This window comes from Garra rufa, chromosome 18 (assembly GCF_049309525.1).
Source record: "Garra rufa chromosome 18, GarRuf1.0, whole genome shotgun sequence".
NCBI classification, from domain to species: domain Eukaryota; kingdom Metazoa; phylum Chordata; class Actinopteri; order Cypriniformes; family Cyprinidae; genus Garra; species Garra rufa.
The window spans coordinates 24,139,728-24,152,789 of record NC_133378.1 but is presented as its reverse complement, the minus strand read 5'-3'; the positions used below and the strand labels follow the sequence as shown (position 1 = coordinate 24,152,789).

The window sequence follows — 13,062 nt, the reverse complement described above, 5'->3', positions numbered from 1 at the left end:
ACTGGTTGCACTGCACCATGTTTTAATTCACTAAAATGAACTAGCTTATAAAAGTTGTTCGTTCAAGAGGTTAATTACACTGGATGCGCTGTTTTGATTCATTAAATCGAACTGGCTAAGAGTCATTTATTTTATGAATCGAACTACACTGGTTGCACTGCACCATGTTTTAAGTCACTAAAATGAACCAGCTCATTAGAGTTGTTCATTCTTGAGGTGAATTGAGGTTGTGCTATGTTTTGATTCATGAAATAGAACTGGCTCATAAGAGTTGTTCGTTTATGAGGCAAAGTGTTTTGATTCACTAAATAGAACTGGCTCATAAGAGTTGTTCGTTTATGAGGCAAAGTGTTTTGATTCACTAAATAGAACTGGCTCATAAGAGTTGTTCGTTTATGAGGCAAAGTGTTTTGATTCACTAAATAGAACTGGCTCATAAGAGTTGTTCGTTTATGAGGCAAATTGTTTTGATTCACTAAATAGAACTGGCTCATAAGAGTTGTTCGTTTATGAGGCAAAGTGTTTTGATTCACTAAATAGAACTGGCTCATAAGAGTTGTTCGTTTATGAGGCAAATTGTTTTGATTCACTAAATAGAACTGGCTCATAAGAGTTGTTCGTTTATGAGGCAAAGTGTTTTGATTCACTATATAGAACTGGCTCATAAGAGTTGTTCGTTTATGAGGCAAAGTGTTTTGATTCACTAAATAGAACTGGCTCATAAGAGTTGTTCGTTTATGAGGCAAATTGTTTTGATTCACTAAATAGAACTGGCTCATAAGAGTTGTTCGTTTATGAGGCAAAGTGTTTTGATTCACTAAATAGAACTGGCTCATAAGAGTTGTTCGTTTATGAGGCAAATTGTTTTGATTCACTAAATAGAACTGGCTCATAAGAGTTGTTCGTTTATGAGGCAAAGTGTTTTGATTCACTAAATAGAACTGGCTCATAAGAGTTGTTCGTTTATGAGGCAAATTGTTTTGATTCACTAAATAGAACTGGCTCATAAGAGTTGTTCGTTTATGAGGCAAAGTGTTTTGATTCACTAAATAGAACTGGCTCATAAGAGTTGTTCGTTTATGAGGCAAATTGTTTTGATTCACTAAATAGAACTGGCTCATAAGAGTTGTTCGTTTATGAGGCAAAGTGTTTTCATTCACTAAATAGAACTGGCTCATAAGAGTTGTTCGTTTATGAGGCAAATTGTTTTGATTCACTAAATAGAACTGGCTCATAAGAGTTGTTCGTTTATGAGGCAAAGTGTTTTGATTCACTAAATAGAACTGGCTCATAAGAGTTGTTCGTTTATGAGGCAAAGTGTTTTGATTCACTAAATAGAACTGGCTCATAAGAGTTGTTCGTTTATGAGGCAAAGTGTTTTAAATAGAACTGGCTCATAAGAGTTGTTCGTTTATGAGGCAAAGTGTTTTGATTCACTAAATAGAACTGGCTCATAAGAGTTGTTCGTTTATGAGGCAAAGTGTTTTGATTCACTAAATAGAACTGGCTCATAAGAGTTGTTCGTTTATGAGGCAAAGTGTTTTGATTCACTATATAGAACTGGCTCATAAGAGTTGTTGGTTCATGAGGCGAAGGGCACTGGCTGAGCTATGTTTTGATTCACTATATAGAACTGGCTCATAAGAGTTGTTGGTTCATGAGGCGAAGGGCACTGGCTGAGCTATGTTTTGATTCACTATATAGAACTGGCTCATAAGAGTTGTTTATTCGTGAGGTGAATTACACTGGTTGCGCAGTTTTGATTCACTAAATAGAACCGGCTCATAAAGTCATTTGTTTCATGTATCGAACAACACTAGTTGCACTTCACTGTATTTTTTGGGTCACTAAAATGAACCAGCTCATAAGAGTTGTTTGTTCATGAGGCAAATTACACTGGTTGAGCTATGTTTTGATTTGCTAAATAGAACTGGCTCAGTTGTTTGTGAATCAAATTACACTGTTTGCGCCATATTTTTTCCTTCAATAAATGAACCTGCTCATAAGATCCATTTGTTTGTGAATTGAATTACCCTGGTTGCACTGCTTGTTTTCTGATTTTCTAAAAAGAAGTGTATCATAAGAGACATTTGTTCATGAATCAGACTACACTGGCGCTGTTTATTTTGAATGAAGCCCTCATTACACCCTGCTAAATTAATGAATGTAAATGAAAAATGCAGAATGCAGTGACATCCACAAGGCATGAAGTGCAGGAAAAAGACTTTAAAAGACTGATATTGGGATTTTAAGAATCAAACATGCCTATGGCATATATTGGTAGCTGGACATCAAATATCATACGGATTCTACAAAACCCACCCATACCTGTAAAGATGATCTCCATCCCTGTGAATGTCACTCTGGGTCCCCAGCCCGAGTGACGCTCCCTGGCAGTGACAAATCTGGCAAAACACTGGGTTTTAGAGTGATTATGTCATTGCTCTCTGATTGTACGGGACAAGATGAAAAGAATGTAAGCAAGGGGAGGGAGAGTGACTAATCCTTCTCAAGGTGTCCTCTTTCAGGACCCTTTCTGTGAGGCTTTGTGAGGGGCTTATGCGGCCTGCTGCCCCAGTTTTTTCAGGGGGCCGCACCGCCCCTATCGGATGTCCCAGACACAGCGGAGTCAGCCTGGCCTGTGAATGACAGAATCAATGGGCTGGGAAAGAACTCTGCCAAGGGTCTTTAAATATCTCCCCACCTAACCTTCAGGAATTACATCATGGCAGCATGCCTGCGCTGGGCCATGAAGGGAGGAAGAAGAAGATGAGGAGAAGGAGGCAGTGGTGAGGAGAAGAACACACCTGGGATGCAATGAATGTACAACATCAAGAGGTTGACTCAAGGTCAACATGCTTCTTTTACTATCATTTCTGTCACGTGATCAATTTAATGGAAAAACAGTCCATTATAGTGCAGGGTTTGACTGTCCCTTTTAATGTCAAAATCAACACAGTATGGAGATAAGACACATCCAGACTGTCACAGCATACTTCACTGATGTGTAATAAACTCAATAAGACAATAACCCTTGTCAGCAAGATCACTGAAGCAGTTGTAGTTAAAGTGGTTGGCACAGGGGTAGCTGGGAGTTATTTGAGAATGCCAACTCTATGGGTGGGCTGAGACAGGAGCTAATTTTCCAATGGAAACCCTGATATCTAAACAATATAGGAGCAATAAACAAATACAGAGTTGGAATAGTAATACGTTGGCCTTGGTGGAGCCAGAAAATGTCAACGCACTTACGCACAATTCTGCTACAGACGACCAAATATGATATTTTCCAAGGTTTATGCGCATAGAAATACATAGTAATTTTGTATTTGTTTATTTTATACGCAAATGCAACAGAGTCCCTGTTTACCCTTTTCATCATCCGTAGCCTACTGACACCACAAGTCTCAAATAACAAACAATCCTTTCTTCGTTCTGGTAGAGAACCCCTATTGAGAAGACTAATCGATGCTCTGATCATATGCTCTGAATGTGCATTCTTCACATATCTCATGCCTCAATCATCCATTTCACACATTAGAGCCTACAAACCGCACTATTTATCATTCTAAATCGCATTCTGTCAAGCTGTTCTAGAGAATTAGACCTGTATAATTCTCAAGAAACATACATGTTTGACTCTATGCCAAGCTAATCAAAAATGGTTGTAGCTTCTCCATCACAGGCTTTGGATGAGCTCGCTCTAAGCTTGTTTAAATAGCCAAAGTTTGCAAAGCAGCTGGCGACTTCTGCTCAGGCGCATTTACAAAGTATGATGAGAGACAACTGTGAGTGCCAAATGCAGTCAGCTTTGCTTTCTGATGAGTGTGCTGACATATTTAACAGAGCATTTAAAACACATCATTCTGAGGTATTTTCTCTGCCTGGCTGTTACAGGGTGATTTTGACACACTGTGAGGAATGATTGGTTGCTAAAATGCAGTACATTTACACAATTGGCAGATGTTTTTATCTAAATAACTTAAAGTGCATTTAAGGTACATAATTTATTATTCTGTGCATTGCCTGAGAGTCCTGTTGAGCTACAGGAAGTCTTAGTGTGCATTAATATGAATTATAAAGTTATAAAGGCCTATATACAATACATAAACATTACCATTCAAAAGTTTGGGGTCAGTACATTTGTTTATTAAAATTCTTTTATGTTCACCAAGGCTGCATTAATTTGATTAAACTAGAATAAAAACAATAATATTGTAAAGTACTTACTGTTTTCTATGTTAATATGTGACCCTGGACCACTGTAAATTGAGATACATACATCATCTGAAACCTAAATAAATAAGATTTCTATTGATGGGTGGTTTGTTATGACAGGACAATATTTAGCCGAGATACAACTATTTAAATATCTGAAATCTGAGGGTGCAAAAAAAAATCTAAATATTGAGAAAATCGCCTTTAAAGTTGTCCAAATGAAGGTGTTAGCAATGCATATTACTAATCAAAAATTAAGTTTTGATATATTTACGGTAGGAAATTTACAAAATATCTTCATGGAACAAGATCTTAATATCCTAATGATTTTGGGCATAAAAAACGGTAATTTTGACCCATACAATTTATTTTTGGCTATTGCTACAAATGTACCTGTGTTACTTAAGACTGATTTCTTTTTTTTTCTGTGATGGCGAAGATAAATTTTCAGCAGCCATTACTCCAGACTTTAGTGTCATATGATCTTTTGTAAATCCATATAATATGCTAATTTGGTCCTCAAGAAACATCGATTAATATTTTTGTGCAAACAGTGATTTTTGTTTTGTTTTCAGGATTCATGAAGTAATAGAGTTCAAAAGAACAGCATATATTTGAAATAAAAATCTTCAATGATCAAATACTAAAAATAGTACTAACCGCAAACTTTTAAACAGTAGTGTATATAACCAGTGTGTTATATCATGTCTTCTATCATTTTGCATGCGATTTTAGTACCCAGCTAGGGTGAGGTTGTCAATAAAACAGAGCCCCAAGACATGTAAAACACAGTAACAGTGGCGTCAGCTGTCTGTGTTTTCACAGCCTTGATTTACTGATCACTGCAATATCAGAGGTTTGCAGTAAAACGCACAATAAATAGCAGCCATATGATATGACATACCCTGAAAATGTGCAAAAAATGTACCTTTAGCTTGTCCCGTGGGGCATACCTTAGAAAATACACTGTTGACGACTGCATATGTGACCCTGGACCACAAAACCAGTCTTAAATAGCACTGGTATAATTGTAGCAATAGCTAAAAATATATTGTATGGGTCAAAAAGATCGATTTTTCTTTTATACCAAAAATCACGTAAAGATCATGTTCCATTAAGATATTTTGTAAATTTTCTATCATAGATATAACTTAATTTTTGATACTGTAAGTAATATGCATTGCTAAGAACTTCATTTGGACAACTTTAAAGGTGATTTTCTCAGTATTGAATAAAAAAAAAAAATTGCCCCTTATGACTGGTTTTGTGGTCCAGGGTCACATATTAGTACTTTAAGATACTAACATGTACATTTAAGGTAATAATAAACACTTCTTAGGCATTCTGCCTCAGTAACAAGCTGTTATAGCCCTAAAGGGACAATTATCAAACTTTTTTCCTAACAGTGAGCCTAAATAAAACAATAATTGAACTATTTTCATGTTGAATCATAAACATAATCATGTGCAGAGCTGACATATACCTTTGTGCTGCCATCCAGCTCCTCACTGTTGGAAAGAGTGGTGTTGAATGCTTCGGTGTGCTGCGGAGCGAGCTCCTTCGGCCTCTTCCGTGTCTTCCTGGCCTCAGCCCACCCTAGAAGGATGCACTGGCTCCAGACCACTGCCGTCACCACAGCTAGCAGCCAGAAACGCATCTTCAGCCCACCAGCCAGGACACCGTAGTTGGGTCAGAAAGCAGACTCTTTCTCACTGCGGGAAGTTCTCGACTTGGAGAAACACAAAGGAACAGCGAGACGTCCCACACGCTTGACCTCACTGGAAGAAAAATACTGTAATAGGCAGGCAAAGTGATTAAGGGACTTGTTCGCTCCACCTGATACCTCAGCCTGGTCTTGATCTTCTCAACAGCCAGCGGTGTGAAGCAAGGGCAAAGCAAAGCAGAGCTTACTCGACTATGAAATGTGTCAAGTGTGGAGTGGTCCTGGGAAATGACAGGTCGTCGCTGAGCTGACAGCAAATAAACCCATTAGTGAGATTTTTCACGCTTCCTGTCCCACGGGGGGTAGCAGAGGGCAACTGAAGAAGGTCCCGATGTGGGAAAGGGGGGGTGTGGATGGAAATTACTCAGATTCCCTCTGACTTTCTCTCTGGTTCTTTACCTCCGGCTCGCTCCTACTGGGATGTGGAGTCTCTGCGGTGATGCATCTGAGCAGATTCTCTGGTAAGCAATGCTGAGCTCTTGCCCCATCAGTCTTCACATGTGGTTCCTTCTTGAAGCCGAGGTGAGAAAAAAAAAACGTCCTGAGGGAATTGGAAGTTGGAAGCCCTCCAGTTTTCGTAGCCTTTGGCCTTCTCTTACCTTTTTTTCCTTGCAGGGAAAAATCGGTCCCCCACGGCCAACTTCAAAGCAGAGAAGCACTTGACGGTACGATCGCACCCAAATGCATCAGAGTAACACAAACAAATGCACGCTCTCCTCAAAGTGCAAGATCTGTCTGGACTTTGTGGTAGGTCTTGCTCACAGTTCTCTCCAGATCTTATGCCGTTGCTCCTGCACTCTCTCACTCTGCTTACAGGAGGGCTCGCAGCAGAGTTTATCACAGCCCCCTCTCTGTCTCTCGCTCTTTCTCCCTCTCTCTCTTTCTGATTCCCCTGCTTCTCTTTTCCTCATCAGTGAAACTGGCAACCTCAGTGGGCTCAGCCCTGTTTTATCTCACTAATGAAATACTCAAGTCTTGAGGGAGAGCTCTTTGGCAGGCGGACTCTAGGGAATGCGTGTTCATGTGTGTAGGTGTAAATCTGTGTGTGTGTGTGTGTGTGTGTGTGTGTGTGTGTGTGTGTGTGTGTGTGTGTGTAGTGTAGTGTCCTACTTTGCAGTAGCTCTGTACATGTGACAAAACAACTCAGAAAGAACTGCTTTAAGGCACTAGAAAGTGATGTTTGACTAGCTTACTAGAAGTCTGGGTCTGAACATTTATATGAATTGACGTGATGTCAATCATCCATCTGCATGTGCACATACTAAGATGACCGTGTCAGAAACATATTCCATAGTACGTTTTCCCATTATATGCAACAACTTGCAAAACATGGCATTAAAAGTGAGTGTAAGTTTAGTGATTCTAATAGTATTTCTACAATATAACCACAAGCTTTTTTCATGTTCATGTCTTTAATCAATTAGTGTAATAAGTTAAACATTAATGTAAAATACATAATCCTATTAATTTAAGCGAAGCATTGCCATATGTAGATTTTTGTAACTTTGTGGTTAAGTGTACAGTCTGCCAGCAGAGCAACAATACTGGGAGATATTCTACATGCCTTGATGCTCTTCCCCCATCTGGTGGCTGGAAATAAAGCAGCAGAAATCTTGACATAATTCTAGTTTTTCAGTCTAGTATGTGTATATTACTTAAATCTACCAGGAGTATCCATATTGCAAGGCAGCCATTATTACTCTTCATTACTACCGCAGTTTTTAGTGCCATGTGATCCTTAGAAAGGATTCTAATATGCTCATTTGCTTATCATTTCTTCTTATTATCAATGCTAAAAACTGTTTTTGCTGCTTAATATTTTTATGGAAACTATGATACACTTTTGGGGGTACGTATACAAAAAAATAATTAGGGATGCATGATATATCAACATAAATATCGATATCGGCCAATGTTCGTCATTTTTTAACCTATCGGCATCGGTCCGATATCGTACCATGTCTTTTGAATTACGGTTATGTCACAGTTCTCATTTTTGTTTGAACATTTTTATAGATGGGTCTTAAAATTGACTTGTGTTTTTATGTTTGCTTGGTAGAAACCTTGTTTCAGGGTTTGACATTTACATTTACATAAAAATGTGCACGAACAGTCAGGATATGTGTTTGATATTTTGATTTAGCCTTTTTCTCAAATTTGAGTTTAACTGGAGTGCACAGATCTGAAAACATGTTGCCATGAATACTGGCATGCTTGATAAGTGGTAAAAGTTGGTTACTTATGTTTTATGGTAGCCCTGTAACCTTGTTATTTGGAAATAAAATACATTCTGAAAATAAAGGAAGAAATTAAGTATGTACAAACTTTTATCATCTCAGAAACATTTTTTAAAAACACATATCGATATCGGTAAATATCGGTCATCGGCCATAACAGAAAAATTAATATCGGATATTGATATCGGCCAAAATTTTCAGATCGGTGCATCCCTAAAAATTATACTTTTATTCAGCAAGGATGCATTAAATTGATCAGAAAATAAGTGACAGAAAAGACATTACAAATGTTTACAAAAACATCTGGTCAACAGCACATTTACAGTAAATTCCCTTAAAGCAGCACTTTACAAGTTTGGTTAAGTTCTGTGAGACCATTTTAATTTGTAATTGCATTTCAGAATATTACTGCTTTACTGTGTTTCTGATCAAATGAATGCAGCATTGGTGTGCATTATAACTATTTTATTTTATTAGTTCATTTTAACTATTAGTTCTTATTTAGTCAAGAGACCTACAGTTGAGGTTAAAAGTTTACATACACCTTGCAGAATTTGCCAAACGTTAATTATTTTACCAAAATAAGAGGGATCATACAAAATGCGTGTTATTTTTTTATTTAGTACTGACCTGAATATTTCACATAAAAGACGCTTACATATAGTCCACAATAAAAAATAATAGTTGAATTTATAAAAATTAGCCTGTTTAAAAGTTTATATCCCCTTGATTCTTAATACTGTGTTGTTACCCGAATGAGCCACAGCTTTTTTTTTTTTTTTTTTTTTTTTTTTTTGATGAACCAAATTCTTTGGTTTTTCAGCAATTTTGTGTATTTTAAGTCTTTCCAACAATCACTGTATGAATTGAGATCCATCTTTTCACACTGAGGACAACCAAGGGACTCATATACAACTATTACAGAAGGCTCAAACACTCAGTGATGCTTTAGAAGGAAACACAATGCATTAAGAGCTGGGGGTCTAAACTTTTGAAAAGAATGAAGATGTGTATAAAAATATGGATCTCAAAATCATACAGTCATTGTTGGAAAGGGTTCAAATACAGGTCCTTCTCAAAAAATTAGCATATTGTGATAAAGTTCATTATTTTCTGTAATGTACTGATAAACATTAGACTTTCATATATTTTAGATTCATTACTAGGGATGGGAATTGATAAGATTTTTACGATTCCAATTCCATTTTCGATTCTGCTTAACGATTCGATTCTTTATCGATTCCCTTATCGATTCTCATTTGGAAGAAAAGGGACAACAAATTGTTGATTAGCATCTCTCGTGATGGTCATCTAAATGTAATGCATGAGAAGGCGTTCATTTAACGTTAACCGTTACTAACAGCAAGTTTTTACACAGCTAATATGATGGCAGTGTTTGTTAGTTAATTAGTTACCTGTAGTTTTATTAGCCGAGGACATGCTAACGTTGTTGCTGCTGCTGTCGCTGCTGGGTTGAGAACTGTTAGTCCGGAGCGGATCGAAAACGCAACATTCTTTTATTGTTATTGCATGCTGTGTGTGCAAATGTTTTAGCATGTTAGTGGTATTTCCTCCCTTTGAGGAATTGCAAGTTTTTTATTGCAAGTTGCCCTATATTCGTCTTTTTTGGTGAAATACAACCAGACTTTTGAGCGTTTGTTCCGCTTAGGCGCCATGCTTACTATTGACTGAGCGTAAGCTACGCAACGTGCATAAGGTACGCAATGCGCGTGATGACGTCATTCGAGCCCACTGGAATCGTTAAGGGAATCGTTTGCAAATTTTGCAAACGATTCAAAGGAATTGAAACACTGGGAACCGGTTCTCAACAAGAACCGGTTTTCGATTCCCATCCCTATTCATTACACACAACTGAAGTAGTTCAAGCCTTTTATTGTTTTAATATTGATGATTTTGGCATACAGCTCATGAAAACCCAAAATTCCTATCTCAAAAAATTAGCATATCATGAAAAGGTTCTCTAAACGAGCTATTAACCTAATCATCTGAATCAACTAATTAACTCTAAACACCTGCAAAAGATTCCTGAGGCTTTTAAAAACTCCCAGCCTGGTTCATTACTCAAAACCGCAATCATGGGTAAGACTGCCGACCTGACTGCTGTCCAGAAGGCCATCACTGACACCCTCAAGCAAGAGGGTAAGACACAGAAAGAAATTTCTGAACGAATAGGCCGTTCCCAGAATGCTGTATCAAGGCACCTCAGTGGGAAGTCTGTGGGAAGGAAAAAGTGTGGCAGAAAACGCTGCACAACGAGAAGAGGTGACCGGACCCTGAGGAAGATTGTGGAGAAGGACCGATTCCAGACATTGGGGGACCTGCGGAAGCAGTGGACTGAGTCTGGAGTAGAAACATCCAGAGCCACCGTGTACAGGCGTGTGCAGGAAATGGGCTACAGGTGCCGCATTCCCCAGGTCAAGCCACTTTTGAACCAGAAACAGCGGCAGAAGCGCCTGACCTGGGCTACAGAGAAGCAGCACTGGACGAAAGCAAATTTTGCATGTCATTCGGAAATCAAGGTGCCAGAGTCTGGAGGAAGACTGGGGAGAGGGAAATGCCAAAATGCCTGAAGTCCAGTGTCAAGTACCCACAATCAGTGATGGTCTGGGGTGCCATGTCAGCTGCTGGTGTTGGTCCACTGTGTTTTATCAAGGGCAGGGTCAATGCAGCTAGCTATCAGGAGATTTTGGAGCACTGCTGAAAAGCTTTATGGAGATGAAGATTTCATTTTTCAGCACGACCTGGCACCTGCTCACAGTGCCAAAACCACTGGTAAATGGTTTACTGACCATGGTATTACTGTGCTCAATTGGCCTGCCAACTCTCCTGACCTGAACCCCATAGAGAATCTGTGGGATATTGTGAAGAGAAAGTTGAGAGACGCAAGACTCAACACTCTGGATGAGCTTAAGGCCGCTATCGAAGCATCCTGGGCCTCCATAACACCTCAGCAGTGCCACAGGCTGATTGCCTCCATGCCACGCCGCATTGAAGCAGTCATTTCTGCAAAAGGATTCCCGACCAAGTATTGAGTGCATAACTGAACATAATTATTTGAAGGTTGACTTTTTTTGTATTAAAAACACTTTTCTTTTATTGGTCGGATGAAAAATGCTAATTTTTTGAGATAGGAATTTTGGGTTTTCATGAGCTGTATGCCAAAATCATCAATATTAAAACAATAAAAGGCTTGAACTACTTCAGTTGTGTGTAATGAATCTAAAATATATGAAAGTCTAATGTTTATCAGTACATTTACAGAAAATAATGAACTTTATCACAATATGCTAATTTTTTGAGAAGGACCTATACACAAAAATGCTAAAAAACCAAAGAATTGATGGGATCTGAAGGATTTTTTCTAAAGAACAGCTGGCAGTTTAACTGTTCAGGACAAACAAGGGACTTATGGATAACTATCACAAAACAAAACAAAACAGCTGTGGATCATTCAGGTAAAAATATCACATGCATTTTGATTCCTCTTATTTTGGTAAAATAATTAACATTTTGCAGATTCTGCAAGGTGTATGTAAACTTTTGACCTCAACTTTACCAATTCTAACCAGCGGTCTGGTCATCTTTTATATGTTAAAGGGGTCACTGGATGCAAAACTAACTTTTACGTGTTGTTTGAACATTAATGTGTGTTGGCAGTTTGTGTACACAGCCACCCTACAATGATAAAAATCCACCCAGTGGTATTTTTTTAATCTTTAAAATAATATCCCCTTTTTAAAACCAGGTCATTCTCAGCTTCTTTTTGGTGTGACAGCAATCCGACAGAGGCCGCTCCCACGATAGTTGATGGACATTAGCGCCTTACCTTAGATCCACCCTCACTGAGCTGAAACAGTCCGACTCCGATTGCCATTGTGTGACTCAGGTGCAGAGGAAGACAAGAATGTCTCAGATTGAGAGATTGAGGTGTTCTGTTGTTGGATGTAATAATGAACACAGCAGTAATCATTTACTCCCCACATCTGAGCTGCTGAAGACGAAGAGAATAAGGTTACTTTTGTTTTTAAAAAGAAAATCACTGATCCCGATCTACATATGCCTCTATGTTCATGCGAATCGCTCCTGATGCAGCTTCACCCACAGCAGAAGTGAGTAAGGCTTTTTTTATACATCTTTGCAAACTGCCTTTCTTAATAATGTGCTTGTTGGCAAGTTTCACCTCTAAACACGGCTAAATGTGGCTAAAGTAAACTTACACTCATAATTTCACATCAGAGAGGGACCATGCATGTAAAATGAGTTGATTTTTTGCAGAGCTTATTTTGAAAAGGTAAAAGTTTTTTTTTTTTTTTTTTACACTATTGAGAATTTTTAACCAAAGTATATTATAGACTTTTCATTAAGACCCTAAAAAATCATATGAGCTTGTGGACAATGGGCATCCGATGACCCCTTTAAAGAGACCCTCTCAATTCCCTTGTTTTACAGATTATATGACACCTGATAATAGGAAACTCAAGCAAAGATTATGTTACAATCAAAAGTATATTCTACTTAACATTCGTACAGGGTAATCAGCAAGGAGGAAAATCTCCATAACATTACACACCTTTAATGAAGATCTGCTCTGGGCAAAGTTTGCACGCTGGTGAAAAATAGCAAACCACAGATGTTGACCTTGGGCACTAGTGTAGATTAACCTCGCCACCCCCATTTGATCTGTCTCCCAGGTCCAGGACTGTCAATATGTGATATATTACAAACCCTAAAGCACCGAGAAAAAAAAAAAAAAATTGCATGTTAATAACTTAAATCCATGTAAGACTTTGGCTTTCTAAATCTATATCCACTATTTTCCTCAGAAGTTTTTTCCGGATAATGAACTGAAAGTCCATTATCTGG

General features: G+C 38.3%; 1 protein-coding gene across 2 annotated transcripts in view; it reads right to left on the bottom strand.

Annotated features, from left to right (window-relative positions):
* c1qtnf12 (C1q and TNF related 12) overlaps nt 1–6,836 on the bottom strand; it is a 34,707-nt gene extending 27,871 nt beyond the window's left edge. For both annotated transcript variants that reach the window (XM_073823760.1, XM_073823761.1), the window contains exon 1: nt 5,702–6,836. In XM_073823760.1, the coding sequence (XP_073679861.1) occupies nt 5,702–5,875 (174 nt within the window). In that variant the 5' untranslated portion in view covers nt 5,876–6,836. The remainder of the gene's footprint in view (nt 1–5,701) is intronic.
* Nucleotides 6,837–13,062: the final 6,226 nt, after the last annotated feature.